This window comes from Oxyura jamaicensis, chromosome 2, assembly GCF_011077185.1.
Source record: "Oxyura jamaicensis isolate SHBP4307 breed ruddy duck chromosome 2, BPBGC_Ojam_1.0, whole genome shotgun sequence".
NCBI lineage: Eukaryota > Metazoa > Chordata > Aves > Anseriformes > Anatidae > Oxyura > Oxyura jamaicensis.
This window is the reverse complement of record NC_048894.1, coordinates 89,895,620-89,909,713: the sequence shown is the minus strand read 5'-3', so window position 1 is coordinate 89,909,713 and position 14,094 is coordinate 89,895,620. Positions and strand designations below refer to the sequence as shown.

The window sequence follows — 14,094 nt, the reverse complement described above, 5'->3', positions numbered from 1 at the left end:
GTACTGCCTGCACACACGTACGGTAACTAACACACAGCGAGTGTCAGTAATTTATGCTCGGCCTTCAGACTGAAAACAAACTTACCCCTACTTCAGTAACGGACGGATTAGAAAAGTGAAGGTGATTTTGCAAAGAAGGAACTCTGTCAAATTTGGAAACTAAGTCAAAGGCCACAGATGCATGTTCTTCAAATACAATAATTCTGTTATTTGAAGTTTTTTTTTTTAATCTGTTTTACATTAAATTACTTTATTTTGCAAGTTAATATAACTAAATACTCATCCTGTAACTTTGGAAATAATACTTTTATTTTGCAGTGTCAATATAGTAGATAATAGCTTTTGAGTTCTGGGCTGCCTTACAGAGATAAATTGGCTGCTCTGCTTAGACCATTGGTAAATTTAATTCCATTTGTGTTACACAGAGAAAGGGAAGAGAATCAATAGAATTTAATTGTGGCAGTTAATATAACTGCAGATATACTGATGAGAGTGTTTTAATACACTTCTCTTTTTTTGTACCTGCTAGACCATTTAATTCTTCCCTAAATGAGTAATGCTAAGGATTTTTTTTATTATTTTTTTTTTATGGGGAATCCACCATTTCCATACAAAATACATTCTTAAACAAATGCTTTCAGATTTTAAACAGAAAATACAGGGGCATTTTTCTTATACTAGATTTCTGAAATATTCTATTACTCCACGCATCTTCCTAGCAGGAAATAATCATGAAAATAGGCTCAGTGCTTCTTAGGCAACATTCAGGATCAGCCATTTAGAGGACACGCTGCCTCAGTTATCTTTCTTAACAGAAAAGATTTTTTTAAACATGGTATTTTTATCGTAGTCTGGAGGAACGTCACAGGCCAGGTAAAATAGGGAACAAGCCACAATGCGATTAGAGGATGGAAGATTTTAAAAAGTAGAAAGACCAGGGAGAAAAGGAAACAACAAAGGCAGCACTGAACAGAATCTTAGAGAAAGGAGGTTATTTATACTGAGCTAGAGTAGTTGAAGTACATAAATCACTGATGGAAAGGAGGGGCTGGCAAAGAAAAACTGAGGAGCTGACAGGATGAGCCTGCTTCCAGTGGCTGAACGGCCCCTTAGCTGGCAGGGACACAGTCTTCTCCAACACCCATCACCTGCATCATCATCTTGCTGTAGTTGCAACGACTGACTAGTTTTGAGATGCTGGTGCTGGAATGATTGTTTGGTTCCTTGGAGGTGGGACTGAGACAGGGGCTTATGCTGTTATGCCCTCTGCCCCTCGTTAGCCCTTCAGAGGTCAGTGCTGTCGCTGCAACTCTATCAGCAGCTGTTGTACACGTAACTAACACTTGCAGAGGAACTCTTTAAGGGTTGCAGAGGAAAGAGATGAACACCATTGAGCGACTCTTTCTGGATTTTTTGCTATTCTGGTGAAATCTCCTCATTATTATTTCACATATCCACCTATCCTCCCTTCCTCCACCTGCTGCATCTTCATACAGAGTAGGGGTACTGAATGCAGGGTGCCTTGTTCAACTGACCCCTGCTCCTTGTCTGGAGACGAGGTGCTGCTAAAACAAAACAGTACTCTTCCGAGTACGAGACTATAATTCTGCCTGGCTGGAGGGAATTATTCTCCCTGGGTTTGTGAGCTATCTGTTCCATTTTCCCTTTGCCAGTTCATCTGCAAGGGAGATTTTGCTTTCTCATTCCCTCTTGAACACTGTGGGTTACCAGCCTCGATGCAAGCTACCCACTCCACTTCCTAATCATGCTCAAGAGCACAGCTGGGAACATGCCACCTCCTAGGTGCCTTTTCTAAATGTGTTACTTAAAAAATAGAAAAGTCACAGAAAGTAGATGTTGTCAAATTAAGAACTCAAATGTTAGGACTTGCAGGATTACAGTTGGCTCTATAGCTGTTCTTTGATCCCTTGCACTGTGTATCCACTATCAGGCAGTTCTTAATTAAGTGCTCACCCATTGTTTTCCCAACATGGGCTTTCATCTAATTCAGTACACAGAATGCAAGGTGCTCACTTAGCGAGGACATGTTTAATCCTTTGTTTTATCCCCGCTGATGTCATACAGTGAATATTCCTAGCTGATGCACATTGCTCAAACCTCACTCTCAAGATAGAATTGTTAATCTTCTGAGGAGTTTGTTTTGTTTTGTTTTGTTTTTTGTTATGTTTTGTTTTAGCCTGCATCAATGTAACACATTTATATTTACAGGCACCTCTGTGAGGAGGTATCAGCCCTGTGAGGTAGGATAGTGCCCTATGGATTCAACTGGGGAAGGGACCCAGAAATTCTGTCTAAGGCTATTGGAAGTTACAGTAGTTATGTAGTAGTTATATAGTGTAACCATTACTTAACACTTTCCATAGTCCCAAACACAACCTTCCCATTCATTTCCATTGCAACAAACTCATACGGGCTTCTGCAAAATAAATTACTAAAGGAATCCGAACATGAGCACTCACAAAGTGAAGTTATGCTGTTACCAACACCTGTTTTGTTTTAAGTAAAGTTATTCATGTCACACAGGAACAGTGTCAGCAGCAGATACAAAAATTTTGTTGGGCAGAACTCAGTGACTTTACTCATGTTTTGTGCCAACAGAATCTTTTGGGAATTCAGGTGCCAAATTGTAACTACCAAGACTTTTGGAGCATGTGCAAACCATAACTAAGTCAAATGTATTTTTTTTTAACAAAACCATGTTAAAGAGCCCATCTGTGACACACAGGCTATGCATCTGCCAAACACCAAGTTCCAGCTCTGCAGCACGGGGTTATTCGAAATTCTCAAAAGTCCATGCCAAGTGTCTGTCTCAGGCTGATATGTTTGAGGGAAAGTTTGAGAGAAACGTTTTTTTTTTTTTAGCCTGGGCCAATCAATATAATTTTGCCTAATCTCATTCTTGGAGGTTGCTGAACCATCTTTTTGAAACTTCCCCTACAAGATATAATGAAAAAAGAACAGCCTCAGACAAACATTCAGCATGGAAAGTTTCAGACTGTGTGGTTAAAGCTTGGTAAAGCTAAGAGTGAGGGAAACTGTGGGCCACCAGCTTTCACTGTAACAAAGTAAAAGTGTTAAGAATGATGGGGACCGGTGCAGACTCTGAAGCTGGGGATATGGTGTGATAGGAAGCACCTGGCAGGAGAAGGTATTTAAGCCATCCTGGCATCTATTATGATCCTGAGGACTTTGTGATATAGGGACAGTATTGGGGGTTTGACCATAAATCACAGGACAACTATTAAGTGCAAGGCTGAATGGGAGACTCTGCATGTACATCTTTTCCAGAAGCATGTACCAGGTTATTTCGTTGTGGGAATCAAGATGCCAGCTTTTAAGAGAAAAAATAAGATACTTACTGGAAGTCCTGAAATATCGGAATATTTCTTGGCAGGCTTAAAGGATGGAGGAGCATCAATACTAAAATCTAGAGAGAAACAAATGGATATGTTCAGTGTGCTACATAAATTTTAAAAGGAAAACACAAAATGTAAAGAGGTAGCAAATACTTCTTTAAAACCAGCTTTATTTTCTGAGGTCTTTATTAACTAGGAACATTAAGGCAAAGAACTATGAAGCAGAATTACCTCTGAAAACATTCAGCCTGCTAGCACTGTAAACAACAGCCTGTTTCTGCTCACCTCACTAGAGCGAGAGTTCAGTAAACAGAACTGCCCTCCCTAAAAGGAAAAATGCAGCTATTTGAAATGTGCTGACTTCCTCCAAGTCTTAATGAATTCCCTCAGTTATTTGAAAAGAATAGCCATTACTGTACACGTGCTGTACGTTAAAACCAGGAAGCATTGTTCAAGATTGCAGTTCTGAAATAGTATAATCCAGAAAAGCAAAGTAATCTTTTAAATCAAGTAAATCTTTAAGCATGTACCACTTTAAGCCCAGTCAATGACCTAGAAAATTGTCTGAATGTTTAAATTAACTGATGGAAATTGCTGTTCTGTGGTGCCCTTTAGATACCAAGCCTCGTTCATTTATGAGATACAACTTTTTAAAATATGACCGGTACATTTAAATTGCTAAATCCCCAAATTTCAATGTTTACAAAAATATCTTGTACCTGGATCATTTCTCTCCTCCTTCCTGATCTCCCTTGTACCTCATCCAGCTGCTGCAATAAACTGAAATGCTCCCTCCATATCAAATGTTTAAATCTTACTCCCATAACTCAAAAGACACTAATGCCACAGACAGCTGTTTTTAAATACGCAACTGAATTTCCTTTGCCACCATCTTAAAAAAAAAGCCTTTAAATTTACTGTTGCAAATAAAACCTAATAGAAATAGCAATTGTTGGTTACAATAGCCAGGCACACACAGCCTGCATTTTCTCTAACAGTTGCATCTAAAATGCTTCAAAAAATGGCAAGTTATTTTTGGATAAAGCAAAATGTATCTTAAAAAAAAAGCAGTATATTCATATGCTCAGTTCTGAGATACCTAAGTGAAGTTCTGAGTTGCTTAAGTAAAATTTGAGGATCAAATTCTGCCTCCAGCTACCTCCAATAGTATCCTACTTTACGAGTCATCTTGAAGTACGTCGAGATAAGAGCACTGCTGTAGCTCGGTCCTGTCGACGTACGCAAGCTCGCTGTAATCTGGAGCGCTAATAGTGTAGTTTCATCTGTGCTGAACTAAGTAGGGGATGTAGGACTTAAGTCTCCCAAGAATCTGGGATAAGGAGCTGGATAGGAAGCTTGGGCTGAGGTCTCAGCTACTGCAGGGATGTGGCTAGCAGAATCTCACTTGAAAACAGCTCAAATACAGCTGATGAAGCAGCAGCCACCACACCTTCAGGAGACAAACAGGCTGTGTTCAGAGGAGGTGGCTCCTTAGCAGTGAAGAGGTGACAAAAACCTGACAGCAATAAGGGGTTTCTGACTTGGTTCTGGTAAATACAATTCCTTCACAGAACTCCCTCCCCAGATGTGTCCAAACTTTTTCATGGCACTCCAAATTCTGTTCCCCTACTTTCCGCTTGGCGCTGGTGAGTGTGGCTGGACAAGTCTTGAATGTCCCATTGGACCCCGTTCAAACAGGATATTGCATGCACTGATGCAATAATTTAGGTTTGTTTTAAAGAAAGTTATTTGTATGGATTTTATTATTTATAAATACATGCAAAGCATCTAAGCAGCTTACAGCTAGGATCATTTAGTTGCCATGGCAATGCCCTTTCAGAAGCAAGAATTTGTTTTAGGTTCTTCCAAGTTCTGTTCTTCTTGCCAGCTGCTGCTCCACCAATGCCGGAGTGCTAGAATTAAAAATATGGTGTTCAGAGAGAAAATAAATAAAGAATACTATTTCAGAGCATGACACTTCTACTTTATAGTCTTTCTGATACATCTCCTCTTGTCATGAACCGTTCCTTATCCTCACTTATTTCATCAGCAGGTTAATGTACTGAACACTTAATCTTAGTCGAAAGAAAAACAAAGCTTTTTGGACTGTGTCAAAGCTACTATGTTTAGGATTAACTGAAGGAAATGAAAATCTGCTTTTTACATGGAAATAGAAAATCTATGTGGTTAGGTTTAGATTACAGGATTCTGAACATCCTTCCCATCATATTAGAACTTATTACTATGGAGTTGTGTCTAAAATTGTGATTACACGGCTCAATTTTCTCTCTCCTTTTTATGGCATACTACAGGTGCAGCTCTAGCTCTTTTAAGTTATCTGTGACTGTGGAAAACACAACTGATGTTGCAAAATGTAATGAATACTATGAGAAGCTTTCTGGAAATTTTATTTTTCTTCCAAATGACAGAAGACAGAAGAATAGAAAAGGAGTAATAAATAGAATGTTGGCTGCCAAGACAATTTTACATTTTGAAAGCTACGCTAACAGAAGGCTTGCTACAGGTACTGTAATGGTAGTTTCACTTATCAAATGGGATTGCTACAGGGTAATTTATTTATGTCCCTCCAGAGACAGAAGATGCACAATATACTGTACTACTTCTAAATGATCAAAGGACACAGATTTACAGCTTTACTTCAGAACAGAAACCGTTCTTAGAACTGGGGAGTTGTTATCTCTGTTAGTAATTACTACATGACACATCAGTCTCATCAAAACTCAGCAAAGTTCTGCTAACACACTTCTGCTGTGATTAGTTTATAAATCAGGCTGCTGAATTGCTGAGAATGATAGCAGAAGGGATTCAACGAGAAAGCTTTTTTTTTTTTTTTTTTTCCATAGACGTAAGATATATTCAGAAAAGGTGCTCATAAGCTTATGATGTTATCAGCTTTTGGCAATGCACATCTGATACAGAAAGTACATGCAAATGTTTGCTCTGAGAGCACCATCTAAGTAGTCTATAGATCATTGCAAATAGAGACTGCTGGAACATGAGATGGAAACAGATGTACTACCATGTTCATAATTCAAATTCATTGGGTGAATTTTCCCCCAAATCTTTGCATAACAATTTTTTTTCAGTCATCTGGTTTTTCGAAAGCTGGTCCTTAGGGCCTGATCTGAAGCCCAGTGAAGCCAAGAGGAAGCGTCCACCTGACCTCAGCAGGCCACAAATCAGACACACAGTTTTGCTGCTCGTTTGATTCTCTTTGAGAAAAATTCTCTCTCTCTAATGAAAAAAAAAAAAAAAAAAAAAACAGAGGCGTTGTTCTCTGTACAGTTAAGTAGAAGTCAGTGTTTACAGAGTGATCTACGGAAGGTCTCTGTGTCTGTTAGGGCTATGGGTGAGGCCAGTAAAAAGGAAGCACATTAGGAGATGCATGTTACTTATTTTCTTTCATTTGAGGCATATTTGGCTGGAAGGATGCAGAAAGTCATCCATGTTACTGCTACCAGTTCATACAGACAAAAAGCTAGTAAAAACATCAGTACATTTCTTCTCAAATTAGCTGCTGTATCGGGGAGGATAATTTAATGTTACTCTAACTGCCTATTATTTCTGCAGCAGTTGTCAGGGGCCTTGTACGTTCATTATCATCACAGGCATGTAGACATTAGTATTGCCTCTTCGGAAATGGTGATGTCCCTCTAAGAAAAGACGGATAGCAGGCCTTATGGCTATTTAAATCCTATAGGGAAGCTTCATGGAGTGCCCCTGGGCACAAGTGGAGATTTTCCAGTAAGCCCTGTTTCTCAGAGATGCTGGTGCTCACTGGAGAGTTAGAGCAAGCCAAGTATGCAGTTGTTTCTTTGAACGCTCCTCTTGTGACAGAAGACGTCTGCAAAGCAGGCACAGAGCAACTTGAAAGTCAGAGATGAATTTTACCCCCTGCCAAACCCTTGCTTAGTGAGCGGTGCAATGCCCGATTACTCAGGTTTTATGCTGTGGGATATTGTCTCTTATTCATACAAAATTAAATCTGGGATAAAATCCTACTTTCTAAGTACTGGCTTAGGACCAGCAGTCTGAGAAGTTTGCTTGCCTAGAAAGCATTTGTACAGTGTGCCAATGAGTTGGTCCTGGCAGAGCGAGATATTAAAAACAAACCCAGCAGTGATAGCACTACTAGCTCTAGTCTTCCTTCAACTTCTCCCCCAATTTAAATCTCATATTGTTTTAGCAGCCTGTATTTCATCAGTTGTCAGGGTTTTCATGACTTCTGAATGCCGGAAGGCGAAGCTTCTGGGGAGCACAGAGTGTTTGCTTCTGAATCTAGCAATTACTGCAAGCGCAGACACCGCAGGTCTGCTATCGTTTCAGGGACTGGGAGAAGAGCAAAATGCCAGCTGCTAATGACTGTGTGGCTGACTTTTAGTTCAACTATTTTGCAACCTCCCTTGGCTAGGAACTGGGAGATGGGATTCCTACATTTACATGGGTATAAATAGTGCCTTTCTAGCTCTGTTAGTTTGTCAGGTACTGCACCATAAAACTTCTGCACATACCTTGATCTACCAGGTTCTCTGGCTCTGTTCCACAATTTGATATAATGGTTCTCCCTCTGGATGAGTGCCATTTTTGTGTTATAATATAATGTGCATGTCAGACCATAGCGTGGCATGGACTTGAGGTGGATTTCTTCAGAACTGCAGATCTTTTATGTGGTTGTTAACCCGACTTTCTTAATATTTACATTAGCAATACAGTTAAATAGAAATCTAGCTAGGGTTTTATTTGAAGAGTTTGGAATTTCAAATTGTTAAAATAATATACTTACAATGAATTTTGGATCTTTAAATGGTAATGGCTTGACGGCTGTTTCCACTGATCCTGTGCTGGAGTCTGTGTTCAGAAATTTATTTTCATTCATGGCCTCTCCACCTGCACTCTGAAGAAAAAATTCAGTCTTACTGCTTGTTACTCCGAGCAACTTTAACCAGAGACCGAGCCATTTGCTTTATTACCTACCTGTTGCCTTTTTAGCCTTTCTGTCTCTTTTGAATCTTTAAAGATGCCAGCAGCAGGGAAGCATGAAACAGAGTATTTGTCAAGCAATTTACAGCTGACATACAAAGGGGAGAAGGGGAAAAGAGTGGCCAAAGCTTACTGAATAAAAACAGCATCAGTTTCATTTCAGAATTAATGAAAGCCCTCTCTATTAAGTGCAAGACAGGATATGAAACCAGAAACAGCAGAAGTGTGCACTGGATTTGTTTCAGAGTGTTCGCAATAAAACATTAACAGTAATAAAGAGTATAAAATGTATAAAATGTTGTTTCTTTTCAAGGTTCTGCAGAGTAACTGAGGAATCAGTTTATTCTCCATCCTTGACTTCAGTCATGCTTGAATGAGGATTGAGGGGAAAAAGATTTTATTCTGTATATCATTTTTTTTATACAGAAACCTCACGAAATCTACATGGGTACTGGTTGGGTGTTTTCTAGGCTTTTCTTTATGGTTTATTTGTTTAGAAGGAAAACCGGTGGGTAAATGTGTGCGTGTGTGTGATTGGAAAGCTCAGAAAGTCATGTGGCAGTCCAACCAATTTCTGATAGTTCTGCATGGCTGACTCAATGTGTATTTTTGTTTGTTTGTTTTGTTTTTGTGCGTGCCCTCTAAGTCTCCATGCTAGCCAGAGCTAGCCTGCTCTACATACTCCAGTGTGCCTAGTGAAATCCTGATCTGTGCTGAAGCCATGGAGAGCTCTGCCATGGAGGCAGCAGTAGTTCAATCAACAGGATTTCATACTTTGATTCTTTTGTCTTGAGGAACAAAAAGCTTTGCTAAAAGCTAGATCAGTATTTACTGAACAGATGGTTAAAATGTTTCTCCACTTTACCTTCAGATGGGTAATACTTACGATAAAAAAAAAAAAAAAAGTTTTCCTGTGAAAACCTGCATTGTAAAACCTTCTTTCAAGTAGGAGAAAAAAAGGATCATTATTATTACTGAATTACAGGAGTACCCCTAGAATTCAAGACTATATAGCAAAGGCCTTGAGCTGGCATATCTTCTCCACGTGATTACAAGGGAAGTGTTTGTGTTCACAACTACATGCGTAAGTAATTACAGGATTAGGAACCCTGCAAGCTGAACTCTACTTTGGGGAACCACCTGTTAATTCTACATTGCCTGTTTTTAACATAGCAAAGAGAGGTCATAAACATTCAAAGTAATGAAGTTTTCAAGTAAAATAGCCATGTTTCTTATACCTTATTAAAGTAAAATATATGAATAGGGATGATCTGTTTTCAAAACCATGGTTAGTCCTCTGTAAACCCATACTACAGGAGATATTGTCACAGTATCAGTGAAAGCAACACTGAAGTCTGTAGCTTAAACAAGACTCTTCCCTTGCTAAGGACAGTATCAAAAGGCAATGACTGTCACAGAAACAAAAGAAATGCAGATGGATGTTTAGAAACATGTGCGTTACGTGACAGCGAGCAGAGAAAATACTGTCTTAAGCAGCCCTGAACAGAATGACTTTATACAATGAATTGCTTGGTTTCAAACTACATTATTGCACACGCATGCTCCCAGCACTTTGGCTTTCAGCAGCTGACGTTACTCTGCAATTAATCTTCAGAAAGACGAGGCTTGAGATATGAGATTACTTTTGATGAATAAATTATCTCTGATACTGTTCATTATCACTGTAAATTCTGTAACTGGAGGAGTTGGCATTCACAGTTACTCTTCAAAGTGTTCTCTCCTTTAATTCAGTACCATTTGGTCAGTCTTACACCAATCCTACGGTTTCTGACAAATTACTTCATCGCTTTCACCCCTTCAATGATCTTCTCCTACATATTCTGTTTATGTACAGGCTTTGAGCAGCATTTGAACAATGCCTCATAATAGTAGCTAGTATTTTGAGACAGAGCAACTAGAAATGAATAAACAGCAAAGGGCAAGAAGCGTCCTTATACATAAAGGCCTTAATTTCTGCAGCTGGGTACACATTTACATATTACACTCTCTGTCCTCAGTGGGCTTTTCTCTGTGGATTCAGCGCTAATCTTGCTGGCTTGCTGGGAAGGAAAGTAAAGAACTGCTCCTGGCAGGACAATTCACGAATGTAAGTTCTACACGCAGTTTCTCTTCCGGGCTAACCCCAAAGGATTTCAGGTATTAGAGTCGGGATAACTCACAGTGCCAGCCACAAGTTCTGGATTTTGTTTGTGTACAGTAGCAGAGGCAGCGGGCTCCAGAGCAGCAGCTGCTGCTTTTGTGGGCCCCGCAAACCCCCAGGTCATCCTCCGGTCCCACGGGGACACACGGAAAGGAGCAGCCACGGGATCTCCCCTGGACACTTTGAGTGGTGGTGGCCTCTCCAAGGCAGAGGGGGCAGGTGTAGGCATACCACCGTGGTATGCAATTGATGGCAAATTTGGGAGGCCGGTGGCAGACTGAGAAGCAAATAAGATTGAGTGCTGTGATCCCAGTGACATGCAGGGAACTGAGCTAAAAGCCATGCTGCAGAGGCATGCCAGTTCGCTCAGTCAGCATGGCTTGTATGAAAGCTCTGATTTACAGTGGTAGCACTATGGAGGAGAGGTACTCAGCTAATGCGCTTTTCTTTCTAGAAAAACATTAAAGGGTTCGGCAGGAGCACTGCTTCCAGAATAACAGACTGCTGCACAGAGGAGGGAACTCCTGCAAGTGCGGGGCTTTGAAATGCTGTCAGTGCAGCCTGCAGATCCTCAGCTGATAGCCTCAGTGGTTTTGCAGCCCCAAACTGAAGTGCCTCAGCAACCTACAAATGGCTGTCCAACCTGTGTTTTAAAATAACGGGATTTAAAGTGTAAGAAACATGATTTAATGCTTCAGGTTCGTTGTTTTTTTTAAAAAAAAGCTTTTTAGGGAGGAAACGCCAAACGCATTTTAACCAGGATGGATCTATCTTTGTACTGCAAGACCTATCCTTGCAAGTGAATAATGCACTGATAAATACAAAATGTTATTTAGAGCCCGAAAGAAGATTTCTCGGTGAACAATTGCTGTAAAGTAAATGTGGTCTTTATCTTTTAACATTAGTTGAATTTAAACTCTCTGAGCTGTGCTTGTTTGCCTCGCCATTTCGTTTGTACGATGATAGTTAATTCTTCACTGTCATGCGCTGGGGCAAAAAAAACAGGAATGAATTCAGCTCGCCTTTGTAGTCCTTTTAAGAGATTGTGGTTTCATCAGCACAGTGAGGAAGTGCATGTCACCAGGGAACGTGTACTGCTCAATGTGTGCTGTAACCCGGAGTCACGTGTGGGGTAACTTCCCCTTCCTGCTGAATTCACAACCGCTCTCCAGCACATTTCCATGACCCAGCCAGCCACTGAGCTAGCTCCCCCGACCCCACTGCCCTAGAATAATCCCAAATGCTTTACAGTGAGGCTGGAAAGAAAGTGTAACTGTGGGCGGAAACTCCTCATAGCTTCTTTAAAGCTGCTTTTTAACTGATCTTGTAATGTAAACTGCCTTTACAGGGAATTCAATATACACTTCAAGGAGAGAGATAGTGAAGAAACTTCCAGTGTGTTCTTTAGAACTAAATTGTGTCTGTTTAAGGGTGGCTACATGTAACTAGGGCTACAGGGAATGTGTGCTACAGAAGTCACTAAGCAGCCTGTATTCCTCCACAGGCTGTTGAAGGCTTGAACTGCGAAGGCTTGGGAGGGTCTTTACATTTCCAGGGTGCATCTGCCCTGCCACATGCAGGTGTGATTTCAGTACAGCCGGACATGCTAACACTAGTTTTACTCCAATTAACAGTAAAAAACACTGCAGTAAGGACAGCTGCTAAGGCCATGAGTAACTACGGTCAGTCAGTCATCCTTTCACACCAACCCTTCCTCTGGCTGCTAACCTCCGTGGCAGCCCATGCTGCCACCACTTCCCGCGTCACCTCCCTCTGCCTTCCTCCTCCTCCGCCTCCTCCTCGCAGTACCCTCCTTAGCCAGGCAAAAAGCAACTTTGACTGGAATCACATGTTTTAAAAGGTAGACAGCAGGTCGAAGGCTTCTTATAGGACTGCTTGTGCAATTTTATTCCTTCCATAAAGTTGTATTTATGTGCTTTAGCTGAATTTTAACCACAACCACAGTGTGACAGGTTGGCAGCCTTTTTCACTATTAATAGATGTTGATTCTCCTGGGACAGAGTGGAGCAATAGTGGAGGTGTTTCTCCTTTTTTGCATTTCTTTTTGTAAGGCCATCTATCAAGTTTTCAGTGCACGCCAGCTGGGTGGGAGACAGCAAAATGTCTACAGAGCAAAGACCTGTGGCAAACCCTCCAGTCCTAAGAGGTTTGTTACAGGAGCAGCCAAGCCTGGAGAAGAGACCCACGCTAAGCTTTGCTACCTTAGCACTGGTTTCTTTTGAATAAAGCCAAACCCCAGGAATGAGTCTAGCTTGGGCCCTCCTGTATATGCTGTCTGTACTGGGAGAGAGCTCACACTGGGAGGCTGCCTATTCACATAGTAGCTTTAATCTCAGGTTTTGGTGGATCTATTAATTTTCTCAATATATTCTGTTCCAAATTCCCTACCGCAGAGGGATTGGTTTTCACATGATTTCCAAAGCTTGCTCCATCTGTCTGGTTTTATTTAGGGAGAGGACAAGCAAACCTTGTGGACCATGGAAGTCAAATTCTTTGTTTTGGCTACTTCCAGGTAGAATCAGCACTGTGGGGTTTGGTACGGGCGTCTGTGATGGGACTGAATAATGGGCAGAATTACTCATGAAAGTGCTTGTCTGAATCACTACCTCCCCCCCGCTCCCCCCCCCAAAAAAAAAAAAAAAGGATTAAGATTGTATATTGGAATAACTGAGTAACTGATTTATGCTGCAGTATCATTTCCTAACTATTTCTGGATTTTATTTTGCTGCCTTTTTTTTTTTTTTTTTTAATTGCTTTAGACTGATAGGTTTTAACAAAGTGTAAAAAAACAAAAAACATGAAACAGCCAAATTTTGAAGATCTCAATTCGTGCATTTCTGGCATCCTATCAGTGCATACCATGCATGTCATGCCTTAGAAAGAAAATGGATTTGCACATTGCTAAGGTTCAATATGATCTTCAGTGGCCATTTTTCCTAGACGTTACAGTTTTACATGGTAAAGCAGAACCTAAAAATAGAAAGTAAACTGAACAGTATGTTGGTAATGAAAAAATAAATGCATAAATAAATTCTGTAAGAACTGGAGTTTCTAGTTTTTAGGGAGCAAAAGCATTTTGGTAAACTGATTTTCTCTATCTATTTTCCACAAATCATTCTTCAGTTAGTTTTATCACTATAATGAGGAGAGTAATCATAGATGAAGGTGATCATCTGTGCAGTTTTCTGGTTTGGTATTGCTTTGAAATCCATTTCCTCTGTGTTCAGTATTTCCAGTACTCTGGCTTTGTCTTACTGTGATGACTGGGGGTTGTAGGTCGCCACTGAAAATTAAGTGATAAGGATCTGGTTTTAAATCAAGCCCTTGAAGTTGATGATAATTTTGCCCCAAGCACCCAGTTTGGCTTGCTGAGGAACCCACATTTCGCCAACCTTTATATGTGAGGGTCGATACTTCAAGTATTTCTACTTACTCTTGGCAGCTGATTTTCACAATAATACCACAATGATGATTTTCATTTCATTGACACAGTTGTTTTAACTCAGCACTGTTTTTTGTCTGTTTTTTTCCTGT

General features: G+C 40.4%; 1 protein-coding gene across 1 annotated transcript in view; it reads right to left on the bottom strand.

The window, feature by feature from the left end:
* Nucleotides 1–14,094, bottom strand: part of INO80C (INO80 complex subunit C) — a 30,563-nt gene that overhangs the window by 2,323 nt on the left and 14,146 nt on the right. Inside the window, exons 2-4 of the mRNA XM_035317244.1 lie at nucleotides 8,182–8,292; nucleotides 5,179–5,290; nucleotides 3,381–3,448 (exon numbers count right to left, since the gene is read on the bottom strand). Of these exons, the coding sequence (XP_035173135.1) occupies nucleotides 3,381–3,448; nucleotides 5,179–5,290; nucleotides 8,182–8,292 (291 nt within the window). The remainder of the gene's footprint in view (nucleotides 1–3,380; nucleotides 3,449–5,178; nucleotides 5,291–8,181; nucleotides 8,293–14,094) is intronic.